This window comes from Theropithecus gelada, chromosome 15 (genome assembly GCF_003255815.1).
Source record: "Theropithecus gelada isolate Dixy chromosome 15, Tgel_1.0, whole genome shotgun sequence".
NCBI classification, from domain to species: Eukaryota; Metazoa; Chordata; class Mammalia; order Primates; family Cercopithecidae; genus Theropithecus; species Theropithecus gelada.
This window is the reverse complement of record NC_037683.1, coordinates 78,652,814-78,669,349: the sequence shown is the minus strand read 5'-3', so window position 1 is coordinate 78,669,349 and position 16,536 is coordinate 78,652,814. Positions and strand designations below refer to the sequence as shown.

General features: G+C 34.7%; 1 protein-coding gene across 3 annotated transcripts in view; it reads right to left on the bottom strand.

The window, feature by feature from the left end:
- Positions 1-3,841: 3,841 nt before the first annotated feature.
- RFX3 (regulatory factor X3) overlaps positions 3,842-16,536 on the bottom strand; it is a 311,489-nt gene continuing 298,794 nt past the window's right edge. For 2 of the 3 annotated variants that reach the window (XM_025360417.1, XM_025360416.1), the window contains 2 exons: positions 14,371-14,413; positions 3,842-10,811 (listed from right to left, as the gene is read on the bottom strand). In XM_025360417.1, the coding sequence (XP_025216202.1) occupies positions 10,573-10,811; positions 14,371-14,413 (282 nt within the window). In that variant the 3' untranslated portion in view covers positions 3,842-10,572. The remainder of the gene's footprint in view (positions 10,812-14,370; positions 14,414-16,536) is intronic. The other variant, XM_025360418.1, reaches the window with a different exon arrangement.

Sequence of the window (16,536 nt, the reverse complement as noted above, 5' to 3'; positions counted from 1 at the left end):
TGCTACGTGTGAGCACCTGCTAAGCATTTAGCAAATATTACACAGTCTTATAAATGTGTATTCCTCAATCTACCCAGTGAGGTCACATAGTTAGTTAGTTGTGGGGTTGGGATTCAAGCCCAGGTTTACCTGACTTCTAAGACTATCTCTTAACCAGCATACATATACCAATCTTTCCAGTCACTGCTTAGGGAAGAGATCTCATCTTCCTTCTAAATATACTCAGATTTGTAGAGTTAAGTGAATTTCTCAAGAATAGAAATCTAGTAAGTTGCAGACTTGTAATAAGACAGACAGTTCAGGCTTCTGACTTCCAGTCCTGAACATTTCCCCCTATGTGATTATCTTATTTATCTCTAAGTCAGGAGAATGTTAATTACTTTAAGACTAAGATGGAAATCCCCCATGAACGTGGAAACTCAAATAGCAGAATGGATGACACTCTGCAGGGTCTCGGCAACTCAGCAACACAGACTTCCCCTCACCAAGGCCATTACTACTGCTGAGCTGCAGAGTGCCAACCTGCCCATAACAGAAGTCAACGCTAAGCTTCCTGAAGTGGCCCTATTCCCCAGGGCGACCAAGTGGCAGGTTTATTACATAGGATCTTTTTCATCAAAGAGGGAAAAGCAACTCTCTTAAAGGAATAGAGAAATATTCCAGATGTAGATTTGCCTTTTCCATCATTCTTCCATTTATAGTTATTTTATTCATGAATATGATATCCTACACAATCCTCTACTGATTATAGAACTACTTATATGGTGAAGGGATGTGGGCTTTCACCACAGAATTCAGAAGTCTCATGCATTTCATCACACGGAAACAGCTCACTCCATAGAACAAGAAATAGAACAGCCTGCTAAAGGCTCAGCCATGATGTCAGCTGGGAGACAATAAATAGCCATCAATATTTAGCACCATTTCTTTCAGTTAGAATACATGGTTCCTGGAATCAAGGAATCTAGTTGGGAGTAGCCCCTTTTTACACCAAACAAGCCATTTACAAGATTTTTGCTTTTCAGGCCTCAAACATTGAGCTTAGTGACTTTGGAGGCCCAAATATTGAAGGCAGGACTGCTTCCACTTGGGAATCAAGTCATGATTTTATTAAACTGGAAGCCGAGACAGTCAGTCCTAAGACTATCCCTTGGCCAGTTTGGGTTCCTCATGGTTCTGAACCAACAGGTAAGGAAGGCAATTGCTCTAGTGATTCAGGTAGTTAACCACAGTTATAAAAAGGAAGTTGGATTATTGCTTCATTATTGGAGTCAGGAGGACTATCCTGCTACTTGTCCTCTCAGGAGTCTCAGCTTCAGTCAATGGAAAACTGTGATAACCCAATAAACAAGACTGCAAGGAATGAAGGGTTGAGTCACCCTTTCAGCAACCTACCAAGCAGTCCCTAGCAGAGTAAGAATGTGCAATGAGTAGAGGAATTAGTAAGATGTGGTCATCAACTGAGGCCTAATGACCAACTAGGGAAGCGGGAACTATAGCAACCGTCTTAGTACTTATTTACCCAACTTGTATCTATTTTCTATATGAACAGAATTATCTTATATAAACATTTTATCATTAAAGACAAAAAAATTAACCATTAACACATCATTGCAAATACTCCATTAAGCTTTCCTCAATTCCTGTGGGAGTGTGCCACATAATTCTTGTCTTGAGTGGATACAGTTCTAGATGAAGAATTATCACCAATATCTTTAAAATCAGTTAATTCTTCAGAAGCTCCAACTGAATTATACCATTTTGACTTTGTCATTGTTTCTATTGCATTGCAACCTGAGTACAAAATCGAGAGTAAATGGTTTGAGTTTGAAGGCTTCACTATAACTTTTTGAACCCAAGAGAGCATAATCTTTTAAGATTATGCAAAGGCTTGGGGTTTGTTATTTACTGTTGATAATAACGAATCAACATGCTATTAGTAATTATTAATATGCTGTTTCTAGACTTGTCATTTTATATAAGTTTGAAATTTAGTGGTAGCATTCTAAACAGTGAGTTTTGGGTTGCACATACTTTTGAAAATGTGATGAAAACTATGAAACTTCTTCGCAGAAATATGGGCATACACACAAACTGCAAAACATTCAAGTGTTATACAAGTTAAAACCTCAGTTTTAGAGGCTGCTCCACATTCACATGAATGTTTGTCTCCTTCGAGGTTGTGATTATTGATCATGAGAGACTAGCTATGTGAACTCCATAGTCTCAAGAAACTTCATTATCTTTTATTTGTATTTTCAAAGAGAGAGAGAGAGAGAGAGAGAGAGAGAGCAACAGAGAGAAACTACATTACCTTTAGACCAAAATGAAAACATATTTGGTGATCGAATTGAATGGGTAAATAAAAACAAGTTACATTTCTCTGGTAGTAGGCTGAGTTCAAGTTTTGAAATGTCTGAGTTCCAAAGCAGAAGAAAATAACATAAAAACTCATCGCAGGACTAGTATTATAGCCAAGTAATGCACTAATTATAAGAGATTTGAAAGACCTAAAATTTCCAAGGGAAATCAAGTATGAAAATAAGATTAGAAACTGGGAACTCTTCATTTTGTATGAAAATTCCAAGTATCTCACAAGTGGCAACGGCTGCAACATAAAAATGCCTAAATTGGTCAGATTACTTTTCTTTCTACTCTAGTATTGTCTCTACTATTAGCTATAATTTTGCCTACGGTTCTTTCATTTGTTTATTAAATAACATTATTTGGATACGTTTCTAAGCTACTAGTTTAAATACCAATGTAAGTTAAAATGAATTTGGTGTTTCTGTGGGCTATGATGCCAATAGTGTAGCTGTTTTTATTTGTTTGTTTTTTAGACGGAGTCTCGCTCTGTTGACCAGGCTGGAGTGCAGTGGCACGATCTCGGCTCACTGCAATCTCCACCTCCTGGGTTCAAGCGATTCTTCTGCCTCAGTCTCCCAAGTAGCTGGGACTATGGGTGTGTGCCACCATGCCTGGGTAATTTTTGTATTTTCAGTAGGACGTGGTTTCACCATATTGGCCAGGCTGTTCTCGAACTCCTGACCTCGTGATCCGTCCGTCTTGGCCTCCCAAAGTGCTGGGATTACAGGCATGAGCCACTGCACCCAGCAATAGTGTAGTTTTAGAGATAACTTTAGACTACGATCTGGAAGTATCATGCGGGAGATTCCAAAAAGTGTATTTTTTGCCTTGTATTTCTTTTAAAGAAACCCCACATAAATGGGCTATTCCATATTCTAACAGGAGGCTATATATATATATATATATATATATATATATATATATATATATAGTGATTTGAAAGTAAATTAAATGTGACATAAATCATTTTAAACTTGATTAGGGTGGTGGCTACATGATTGTATGTGTCTGTCAATACTCATAGAATTGTACACCAAAAAGTGAATTTTCCTGTAGGTATTCTATGGAAAGACACTGGCAGCATATCTTCTTAAGTGCGTTAAATTTTAATAAGCAAGTTGAATGTAAGAAAGGAACTTGAGTGCCAAATATCTGTGAAGTGACATAAAACAAACACACTATGCACATCCAAAAATCTGGATTTACAATGGAAATGTGACAGCTTCTGAAATTATATAGCACTCAATCATTAATTTTCTTTGAGGGTAAGATTTGTACCCTGCTGGGCTTATAATTTTCTCTTTTTGTGCTGTTCATGTGTAAATATTGCCAATTTCATTTGACACAAAAAAGGAAAACAACTTAATTTTGTTTCTAAGTTAATGAATGACAGATACTACCCTCCAGATGAGGTACTGTATTATTAGCTTCCAGGCAGTGATTTGAGGGGAAAAAACCCAAGCCATTTCCAATGTATTTGTAACAAGGAAACAAATTTATTGATTTTAAAAGACAAGACACCATTTTGTTTTGAAAAACACAAGAAAGCTAGCCTGAGTTCAAGTCTGAAATATTCAGAAAAATCCTACTAATATCTTTAGTATGTTCCAGTCATTTGTTTAAACAACACACTAAAAGTTAATATATATTTTTATAATTATAAAAGTTCCCCAGTTATTGTACAGTACACAATACAAATCGCCCACAAACTATTATTTAGCTCCTGCCAATTTTGAGAGGACATGATATACTAAAAGATTTAGCATTTCTCACAAAAATCACATCAGGAAATACGTATTTACAAAATCAAATACATTATACAAAAAACCATCACATGTTATTCGGTAAAGATGTTTTTAAATAATTAAAAAGTTTATTCAACTGTAGTCCAAAAACTGGAAAAGAACATTACATTATCTCACACATACAATCTCTACAAAAGTTGCTTACCTCATTTACATAATATATTCAGTCGATTGTAAAATAAATGTTCGAATATCTCCTAGTGTTACTATGTTTCTGTGCTTGTGGGACTGAATAATGTAATCGGCCACTTACTAAGTGAAATTTAAATGATGGCACTTAAAAAAAATACAGTTATCTTAAAAAAACACAATGAAAGAAGTTTTACCTAGAAGGTACGAAAGCCCTGAGTGATAGTGAAGTTACTGATTGGTAAGCACTACAATTAACCTAATTAAAAGTTTACCACCTCAGGCACAAATTTCCAAGTTTTTTCAAGGCACTCACTTAAAGTTTCTGTAACCAATGCATTGGTCACCATCATAGGTCCAAATTGATGATGGAAATGAGTCGAGAAAAAAATTTGCTTTGGTACAAAAGATGCTTTTTAAACGAATAAAATTCAATAGCTTCTTTATTGGGTCATTTAAAATTGTTGTTTAGCAGGTTAAAACAAGGCGATCATTTCTTCAAAAACACTAATTTATTGAAGGAAAAATTTACTTGGTTATCAACAGTCAATGGGAGTTTTTATATTTTCTTTCCTCCCCAGAATCAAAATTCTTCTAAAAAAGATTTGTTGTCCTCATTATTGAGCTACATAGACAATTCTTACCAAAGATTTTCATTACTCAGGGCTTCCAATCCCAACATCATAATTTATTTAAAGAAACAAAGGAAAGAGGGGAGAAAAATAAAATAGAACAAAATAAAAGAAGAGACAAAACACATTTTTCTTTTTAAAAAAAGTATTACCAATTATTTCAAATGAAAGGAAAAAAAAATCCTAGGCAGTCACTTTGTAAGTGGCTTTTACTATTTAAGTAAAATTGGTAAACTAAACTCAGGTCTACTGGCACATAAAATCACTAGCAGCAATGATCAAGGCATGCAAACTGAGAAGCATTTACAGTAAATCATCATGAAGAATTCAAAAGAAGAGAGTTAAATTAAAACCCTTTGAGTATTGCATGTTAACACATGAGTAATTTGCATGGTTTGACTTCCTAAACTGCCTAAAAAGCAACGTTTACGGCATACTTGCACTATGCTATGGATGTCCTTTCACCAGACATCAGAATAGGTTACACTCTTATTTGCGCCCGGCTAGGGCAGCGCAAGCACATCTGCAGACAACACTGCTTTCATGTTCGATCACGCAGGGAACAGAGGGAATCAAGTGCACGGAGCGATTCCCTTGAACAAAATCAGCAATGGTGTAAGCAGACTGACATTTAGAGATATCAGAAGCAGTAGTCAGAGCATCTCCTGACAGATGAGCTTAAAATCAAGTGCTTTGCTCTCCATTCTATCTATATATAATTTTTTGACAAAGTATTAAAGTTTTGGAGCATAGATAAAATTATGCCCTGTGTGAAATTCCCAAACAATATTTTATGAGCGATCTAACTCCAAATAGCCTAACTGCCCCCAAAGAGTTCAGATTCTCTTAATCCACTCGAACTCGTTTCTTCCTAAGGCTTCACTTACACTTGTACTTTCTAAAGCTAAATAAATGAGATCTTTTGTTTCATTTTGGGAAAAAAAGAAAAAAAAAAGAAACTTAACCCTTTCCTTATACCTTTTAAAGGCAATCTAGGTACCTTCAATGTGCAGAAATCAGTTATGACATAGGTCTATCCAGGCCCATGTATTTGTCCTCCTTTTCTAGAAACTATGGTGTGATGCTAGAAAAGTTGATTTTTTTTTTTTTCTGTAAACAGTACACTTACTTAGATGGCAGTGAATATTTGGGAATAAATATATCAAGCCCTCTTGAAGAAAAATTAAGAGTTGTATACAAAATGCAAGTGTTCGGCGTGGAAACACTTTCTCTTCCTACCCCCCCCTTTAAAAAAACAGCATAATTAGACATTTGGATATAGAGTATACTTTACCGGTCTAAGTCTAAATAAATGATCTGAAAGGCTTTTGTCCCCCATTGTATATCTTACAATGCTCAAAGGGTTAATACAAGGCATTACATCAAAGGGGTTTTCTAATACTAGAACTAAGCACTGAATTAATGCTTCTATTCCAGTTTTTAAAAATCACCAAACTTGCAGAAATACTAGGATTCCATTAATTGATTTGTTCTAACCATATACATGGAGGTTGTTCTGATCTAGCAACAAGCCCAATTTTCAATAGCACTGCATGCCAATCCTCCTCCCCCATGATCGGTGTGATTCATACAGATCACAAAAGTTCTGATCTCAATTTGTGGATGGTTGTTATTTTCTCACCAAGAATGTGTGTGTCAGGGGGATCTAATAAAGGTCAATTTATTGTATATAACCACTGCCTCAAACTGTACACAAAAGTGACTTGCCAAGTTTTTACTTTCTACTTGTGTCCACACAGGGAGGACCAACATCACAGTGACACACATTTTTTTTTTCTTTTACACTAATGTTTCAAGCACAGCATTATTTTAGACATTTCAAATATATCATCTGAGGAATTTTTAAAAATTTGAAAATGCATTTAGCACTTTTAGACAGTGCATTCATATAAAAAGATTCATGATTACGGCACTAAAACCGTATTCATTCCTGAATGACTTTTACAGCATCTACAAGAACGTATTCATTTTTACTTGTTTACTACAAATCAAAGGCAGTCAATGCTGCACACTACTAATTTTAGGTATGCAGTGTTAAAACCATTTTCTAAATTTTACTTTGTTTTAAAGTACACCATCTAAAGAGAGGTGCATAAACCGTGCTATACAGTACGAGAAAAATCACACAAAGGAAAGCAGATTTCTGAAAAGGCAGTAAGACTTATACAGTCAGTCCAAACACAGTTTGGATGAAAATCCTGAATAAGTGACTAGCAACTTGATAGCCAAAGAAAAAATTGAAAATTGGGCCCTGTCTTCCAAGGAGCTGGTTCATCCATTCCACCCTATTGTTCATTGGTTTCATGAATGCAAATCTTCTGAGTATGATTTTCAAAGTATATATCAAGATCAAACTATACCCATGATACTCAATCCTATCATATGAAAATATCTTTTCTGAAACTTAAAAACAGTCAACATACCTTCCTTACATGCTTCCTCACTGAAAGTGTAGCACTTGGTTTACGTAGGTATATTTCATGACTAGTGATTGGTTATAATTGCAAGAAATACAAAGAAGTCTTAAAATGTGTACTTGTGTCATCTGTGAATAAATCTGTTAAGAGTGTTAGTGTCTAATATTATTTAGAAAACCCAGTTTCAATGAATGAAAAAAGGGAAAAATGGAAATAGATGCAATAAATGTGATTGCTCAATTTGCTCAAATGTATAAATTATGTTTTTATTTTCTCAAATATTTCACAATTCAAATTTGAAATTGATGAAAATGTTTGTGTGTATGTGTGTGCATGTTTTACTGTGAACTACAAATAACCAGAAGTAGCATAAACCATAGGTCTTCTTTTTATGTTTTGATCCAAACTACTTACATTAGTCACAAAGAATATTCCTAAATATTCATAAAGGAGATCAGAATATTTTTATTGAGTCTAGTTCAAATGTAATCATGTTTATTAGTTCTTAATCTGTCCTAATTTAGAACAAACCATGAACAATTGGAAGAAATGTTGAATCCTGGAGCATCCCCGATCCCTAAGCCTCATCAATCTAAATTTGCCCATTATTATCAGATTCCTGTAATGATACAAATATATCCAACATTAAATTAAAGGAAACAATGATAATAAATACATTTAAAGTCATCCAATAAACAAAATGCAACTAATAAATACATTTGGTCCAATACAGATATGGTATCATTCAAAGGATGGTGGGTAGAGACAGGAAACTGAAAAAATTCAGAAAGAAGAGCCAAAATGAAGAGTTTTTTTTCAATTTTTGATTTTAATTTTACCTGTAAACACTTCCTATGCACAATGAAGTAGATACATGATCTTTTGCAGCTTACCATGTTTTGTTTGCCTTTTGTGTGTGTGTTTTGGTACAAATCCATTGTCTTTTTGGGAGGAAAAAGGGAGACAGTAATTTAAATGATATTTAGATGAAGGTGATGCTACCATGCTAGTGAAGACTTTCAAATATATGAGTTGTAAAATAAAAAATTTGGATCAGTTTTTAAAATTGTATCTAAAATATTTAAATTTTACTTAAGAAATGTCGTTGATGTTATTTGAGTAGTCTGAGGCAATCAAGCAACAGCAGCTTAAATACACTGTGTATTACCTGATAAGCCATTTGGTATTTCTAACTTTACAGACTGGCTCACCTCTTCTTTCCAACCCCCCACCCCCCTTACCCCAATACCACTGGAAAGATAAACATCTTGGTTTTAATATAGGCCTCATTTGATAATCTGTCAATCATTTTGTGCTTTCCTTTTTTTTTGGCTTTATTATCTATTTATTTTTGCTGATTAGTTTTTTACAACTATTTAAATGAACAGATGTGCCTTTTTTGTGTTTTAATCATTAAATAATTTGAGTGCTTAAAAGAACCTTGGCTTTTCATGCAAATTAAAATGGGGCTGGGTATAACTCTCTAGGATCTCACCTTCTGACTTTGTAGCAGACTCCTGCCCCATGGGCACTCATGTGTGCATGTGGACACACCAGCACCTAGACACACAGACAAACATTTAGACTGAAAAGATGCACTTCGATAAGTACCTGCTTACTTTGTTAACTTTCTAAAATTGTAACTAAATAAGAATGGTCTAAAACATATATGATTTTATGTAACAAGTTGGTATTAAAACTAGCCTGCTATTCCACACCCTTAAGCAGTCTGATTTGTAATCAAGTAATATTCAGCTCTAAGAATAAAAAATAGATCCACGGTCACTCAAAGAGGGAAACTGATTTTTGTCTTTTTGTTTTGCTTTGTTTTCCCTAAATTTCCTTTGAAGAACATGTCACCTGTCCTTACTTCGGGAATCTGAAAATGACAGGCACACTTTGTCAAATGGATTGAAGAGTTAGTCACATGAACAAAATAAACCTTACTAAACCTTAGCTTCAGTTCTGTTTTAAGGCACCATGTAATAGCCGAGGTACGATGATCCCTGATGTACATTCTTCAATGGCAATGGTCCATCCAGCCACCTATCCAAATCCTACAGAATTGGGGATAAGTAACAGTGAGGTGTGCCAGTTACACTGCCTTCAGGTTCTGTTTACAATTTAAATCCACATACTTTAGAAACCAGGAAATAGTTTTGAAGGAAATAACATTATGTAGGTTGCTACATTCCGTGCATTCTATAAATTCTCGTTTATAATAGCAGCATATTGAACTACTATTAGGAAAAAGACCTGGAATAAAAGAAAGTCATCCAAATGGAATGGTTTCCTGTATGTCCAGCTCAGCATAAGTAGCATGTACACTTAAAAAAAAAAGTCAAGTCATTTTTTCCTGCTTCAGTATCTAACTATAACAGCCCCCACTTAACAGCAGAATGCATCTGTGCAGTGGTCCCAAATACAGAATCAGTAGTCTTTAAACAGAGGAATTGGTATGCAAATAATAGTTAAAATTCAATGTTTAACGGAAGCTTGCATTGTTAACATGGTTTAATAATTATGTACACAAACTATGTACCTATTAGCATAATCTCTTGCAATTCTGTCATTTACTCTGAACTGATAAATGCACAGCTCAATTTTTCCTCAGAGAAAAATAGATGACCTTCCAAACCCTCTAGCACTATAATAAAAATGCTCTGTATTCTCTCTCCGTACTCAAAATGTTATCAAAATAGTGTCTTATGGTTCTGTCCAATGAAAAGCACCTTTCAAAAGCAAATTTGATGCATCTGCTGCCAAATGGGCATGCCTCCAGTGTCAATCAAAACAATCATTTCTTTTGATATTTCACAGAAGTGCATCTAATTTAAAAACTTACACATGAAATCATACACCAAGACTAACAATCAACAAGAAAATATTTTAAGCTACAAAAAAATGTAAATTACTTTTTAATTATAAGAAATCAAAACATTGACATTAAGTGTTGTAAAAATCCTTCTTGACACCTGAAACTAAGGGAAAAAATTCATTATTAAGAGGCAAATAATTTGTTTACGTTAAAAAAAAAATCTGGCAAAATACATACACCCATTCCATTTCACAACTCCAAAAAGTTAATGTTCAGCACAGATAGAATTTGACAACAGTCGACCTTCAGGCTTATTAAATTTTCAACTTAAGCCCAATATCAACAGGGTTAATGTAAGCTGGAGAAATACGCTTTAATATTCTTTAGACTGCAGTGTAGGTATTTCCTGTAGCGCTGCACTGTCTGATAGTCTGAGTACTTGTGACAATGTGCTCGCTGTGAATTGGATTCAGGAGGCTTGGTTGTACGCTAGTCTCGAGAACAGGCTGCATGCAGCCCACTGGAAATGCCTGGCTCAGCTCTGTTTTCTCTCTTTTGGCTTGAGGCTCTGAAGAGTCATCCAGTTCTTCATCCATTTCACTTTCCACTTCACTGCCTTCATCTGCACAAATAAAATCAAGACTATTATCAGAAAACAAATTAGAAAATAGCAATCAACACGTGCTTTAGAAACACTTTAATATAGTACATTAAGAAAGCAACATCTTAGCTCTTCTCAGGAAACAAAGCTTATAGGTTTTCTTTTCATCGGAATGTATTCATATCAATGCTGTATTGATGCATCTATGATTCTTTCAAACATAGCGAGATTAATTTACTTTTGGCAATTTGTGATTGATACTTCATTAACTTTTTTAAAAAAGCCTTTGGAATTTCCATAAGTGTCTATATTAAATAATGGCATAATTTGTGTCATAATAAAGTAGTCACTTTGGTATGTTATGCTGACTTTTGAGGAATGTACTGAGCTGAAAACGCAAATACAAAAAAAGTTTTGTTTCCTCCAAAAATCTACACTAAATATACATTTTATCTGTGCTAGCGTTAATGTGAGTCAGAACTATGTTGATTCTTAATATTACTATTCCATGTATAAACAGAGGCTGCTGTAAGACTTTTTGGCATTCATCAATGTTATAGATGGTCACAGTATTAAATAAACCCTTAATTTTTATTATAAAAATTATTAAGGCTGAGGCAGTAGTATCAGATTAAAAATGTGCAATGGATTTCCATTCTTGGCAGCTGATACCGTTAATAGCTGGTATTCATTTCTGGAAATCAAATGTATTATATAATCACGGTTACCCCCAAATTGTAATACATTTTATATTAACTAAGGCATCATTATAATAGAATGCCATTTAATTTTTTTCCAGTATGCACTGTTAAAATTCAAAAGTACATTAGAGACAGAAAATGCACATATACAGCTTTACTATTGGGTGACAGTCTCCTCCGAATACCTCTTCATGAGGGATAATTACAGTGGCTTGTATAAACAAAGTCAGGTCTCCATTCTCTACTGTTCTATGGCATATCACATACAATGAATCTGCAACAAGTATCTCTTTAGTCAGATTAAGTTGGATTCTTTGCTAGCAGTAAAATTGTAGCTTTACCACTTGGCAGACACCCACAGCAAAAATCTCTGCTAATGCAGCTGTCTCTATAAACAAGGCCCCTTGACTTTTCTTATTTCATTATGATCGGGGTAAAGCTGGTTCTAGAAAAAAGCAGTGAGAGGTAAAAGTGCTTCCATATATGGTTGTACACTGTACAGCCACCAGGAGCAAGGTCTGAGAAATGGTAATTTGTGATTAAATAGGTGGAGATTAATATGCATTACCTAGAAATGTGTGTCATGCATTAGTGACCAATAAAACAAAGAAGTGCTCTTAGATGAGGCAAAAGATATCTTGGCCCACCTACTTTATCAAGTTACCTTTTTGCCTCTGGAAAATGAACTTAATGATAATATTTGAGTGTGTCAGAACAAGTATATTCAAAGTGTTGAAGGGCTACAGGGAGAGGGATACCTTTTGTAGACATTTGCTTCATCAAGAGGGTATACTTGAAACATGTTTGCATGAAATGTTTCGGTTTTTCATGTTTTTATACATAAAACAAAAATGTAAGGATCTTAACACAAACTCTTCATGGTGGTAGTCTCTTAGGGTTGTGATAATAAAGCTTCACTTTCTATAGTTTCTAATTCTCTGTATTATTTGAAATTTTTATATGGAGCAAATATCCCTTTTATTATCAGAACAAGAATTCTCATTTTGTGGGAGAAGACCTCAAAAACTCCTAGGATTTCACATTAAATCTTTAGGCCCTGAGTATGCCCATCGGGCTCTATCTCAAGAGCCATCAAGAGGTCTGGGGGTAAATGGGACCAGCGTGGCCACCTCCAGCAGGTGAGGACAAGTCACACTGCTTCTCTGCTCCCTGTCCACAGACTTCCCTGTGCCTAAGAAATTAGTGTCAAAATAATAAAAAAGGGAGCACTGAAAAGACAAAAACTCATTTTCAGGCAGGGAGGGCAGTGGAGACAAAGTGAGGAAAGTCCTTCTATCTATTTTGTTGTGGATGGAAAGGGTAGTGAGATAACAGACTGGACAAACTTAAGTGTTCCAGGTAGGTTTTGCTTACGTCTATCTCTGGGTGACAGGTTTCCTTTGGAAAATCTACAAAGCAACTTATAAAAGCAAGCCCGTTCTCCAGGTCCTAAGGACAAAGGGATGTAATTCTGTAGACATTTTATGCTTCTATAAAAACTTGAAGACATTTCCTAGGAATCTACGTCAGGTTATGGAAATTTGGTGCATAAAAACTAAAATTAGGTGCTACAGGAGTTTACAGAAGATTGTCGTTCAGCACTGTGTGAAGAAGCCTGGCTGGAATGCAGTCTCTGACTGAGTAGTAAATCTCTACTGCCCTTCTGGACACCCTGGGATGAAACCCCTAAATTTGGGTTATGAGGCTTTGGTGTGAGTACATCATCAGTGTTGCTTTATAATGGACATGGGTATCAGTTACCACGTTTCTTGCTCTAAAATTACTAATTAATATCATCATTGACTTATTTTTCTGAGGGTTATTTGGTTAATCTTATAGAGTATATATTTGTAGTAACAAATTTTTTGGCTATAATTTTCTAATTTCCCTGCATTGCTACTGTACTGAGTACCTTAATATAGCACGCTCTGGAGAACAGCGCTGAACCTCTTTACAGACTCCCCACGTACTTCCTTTCACCTTATTTTCCCCAGTGACTCTGGCCTGGAAGGGCTAAGTGCATAGTTCTCCCCAGTTTCTGTGCATTTTGTACCTGTCTCCAATAGTCAATAACCATAAAAATTCTTTAAAACCTCAAGATACCTCCCTCCCTCCATCACCTTTTAAAAGAAAGAGCTCTGTTTCCTGCAGTGTTTAACAGAAAATTTACTTGTTTTTAAAAATTGCACTGGTATTTTTATCAGTATTGTTTTGCTTGTGCTCTGCTTATAAAGGTGGGTAAGATTTGTGTGCTCTATCCCCATTCTATCTCCCCCTAAGTCCACCTTGCTTTTTTTATTGTGTGATTTTGTTGATCCTGAGGTTCTTCAGAAATATATATCATGTTATCATATTATACTGTATATTAGAGTGGCAATGCTATTAAAATTTCAGAAGTATATATGTTACCTTCTTTATCTATACCATTACTAATCTTGCATTTACAGTAAACCTCACTGCTATCTCTGAGTTCTTTTTCTACACAAAAGTATGAATTGGTGAGGTAGGTGAGCCGAGGAATCTTTTTTCTTGCCTGGTGGGCCTTGAATAAAAATGTCTCATCCAATTTTATCACTTATCTCCAGGACTCTAGCCATGGTCAGAAATAATTTCTTGTTACTTGTAATGAACTTCAGGCAAAAAGTGTAAAGAACTTTATAACTACATTTAAATTATCTGCAATTAAAATACCTCATATGTAGAAGGCATAGCGATGGGGAAAAATGGAGAAATAATGAAGACAGGAGTTTCACATTTATCTAGGATTTGTATGCCACTTCTGCAAAATCAGAGTATTGTAAACATACACTGTATTTTCCTCTATGAGAATTTGTTAGTGAAAAAAAGTTCTTAAAATGTACATTATTTTCAATTCTTACCTTTATCCAGATTTCCAGGAGACACGGCATTTAAATCACCAAACTGCAAAACAATAGTCATTTGTGCAATAGTTAATATGGGGCAGAATAATATCAGTCTGTGGTAAAAACACCAATCTATGACTCTTTAAAACTGCAAACTAATGGCCATTTTGATCTCTAATTACATGGGTCACATAATTTTCCAATCAAACTTGTCAAATTTGAACAGTTCAAATTATGTCACAATTTAGCTGTCTTAGCCGCTTTGCAGAAGGATAACAATTTTCTCTGCTTTCCATGCTCCATTTTACCTTTTATTATTTCAACTCAGCAATGAAGAAACAGGGGCCTGGATGACTTGGATGAAGACTGATGTGGCAAAATGAATTTGGAAAAGCCCCAATCAAGCAAGACACATCAGCTCCACCCCCCATGCTTGGCTGATGAGTCCACCTGGAAGTCTCTACATTAGAGAAACAATATCCAGCAGTTTGGCTGAACTCTATTTTTAAAGCCTTTATTAATAAACATAAAAATATAATAGAAACTCCAAAATTGAGGGCTATTTGTTTTTATAAAATCTTTAATTTGAGACTTCTCTCTTAGATAATAGGGTCTCACTTTGAAAAGAAAGGCATTTGATCATTACTAATGTCAACAAAAAAAGAGCTTGAAACAATATAGAACAATTAATAGCCTTTGGCTTAGCTATTATTTTCTAACTTAGTTCAACAGTTTGATAATTTTACAATGAGAAAACACATTTTGAGAATCTCAGAGTGAATAAAGATGGATACACTGAAATAAAAATTGAATAGAGTAACAAAGCTAATCAAAAAAAGGTTAAGAGAAACTGCAAAGCATCTACTTTTAAAACAGTAAACATTACTTTTTTAAGGTAATAAGTCATTATTAGAAGTCCAGATTTCTCAACAGGCTTAGAAAGGATGAGGCAGAAATTCTACTTACATTCGGAAGTTTGATTATAAAGAGTTCCATGATAGGAGTATTTTTTTCATCTACAAGGTTTGTCTATAAAGTAATAAAACTGATCTTATTTTGCAAACATACACATATTTTTTTCCCTACCTAGACAAGTACTGTTCTTCACAGTAGCTACCTTGGGAGCTTATACATTTATTCCAAGGTCCAAAGTTCTGGAATTCCTCTTTGACAATTTTAAGAGTTAGTTTATGCATCATTAGGAAAGCCCATCTTGTTATTTTACATCCAACTATGCCTCCAAGCAACACTCCAGATTTTATTTACTATACTTGTTCCTGGGATGATTTGACTACTCAACAAAATTCAATTCACCTCCGCCACAATTCAGGTTATTTAAAATAATGTCATTTTACCTTTACTTCTTAGCATTTCAGAGGCATTCCACAACATTTTTAAGCCATAGCAGCATTACTGGAACAAATGTGTAGCCTTCCTAGGTGACTGCTTTGAAGGAGACAGGGGCCTCCTAGACATGTAATTATTAGTATATTTATTTGAAAGTCTGCCCCACTGCTTTAGAGTTATTTTTTAGAGTTATTAAAAGTAAAGGCAAAAACCGCTATTACTTTTATACCAACCTAATACATCCCACGGGGCAACAAATATAAATCATAAATACTGAAATTTTGAAGTTGTTCCTGATCACATAGGTCAGGTCTTTGTATAAGTCTAAATAAAAATCCAGTGTGAATTATGTGGGTTTTCTTGAATTAAAGAATATAATCTAAACAACAAAAACCCAAAGGGATTCTTCATCAATTTTTGGTATTATTTAAGTATTTTAGAACTATAAACAGAGAATGTTCAAAACTGAAGGATCATTTACAAGTTATTACTAACTGACATAACACAAAAAGATATAGATTTAAGGGAATACTTAACACTTAAGTTCTTGAAACGAGTTGGCAGTGATGATTCTAAACACAACTTTATACTGATAAAAAGTGAGTATTCTATTTGCTGTTGAAAAGTCTCTGAAAGTTGTTTGTAGCTAAGTTATTGTTGCTATTGCTGATCAATAATATCACACAGAGTGTCTAAAACCAAACTCTGGATATATTTGAAAATCCTCTTCAAAAGAAACATTGCATTTAGTTGCTACTTAACTCTGAAAACATGACAACTTCCTTAATACAAAGATTTTCCCCTTAGACGTTTCTACTTAATATGAATAAGACA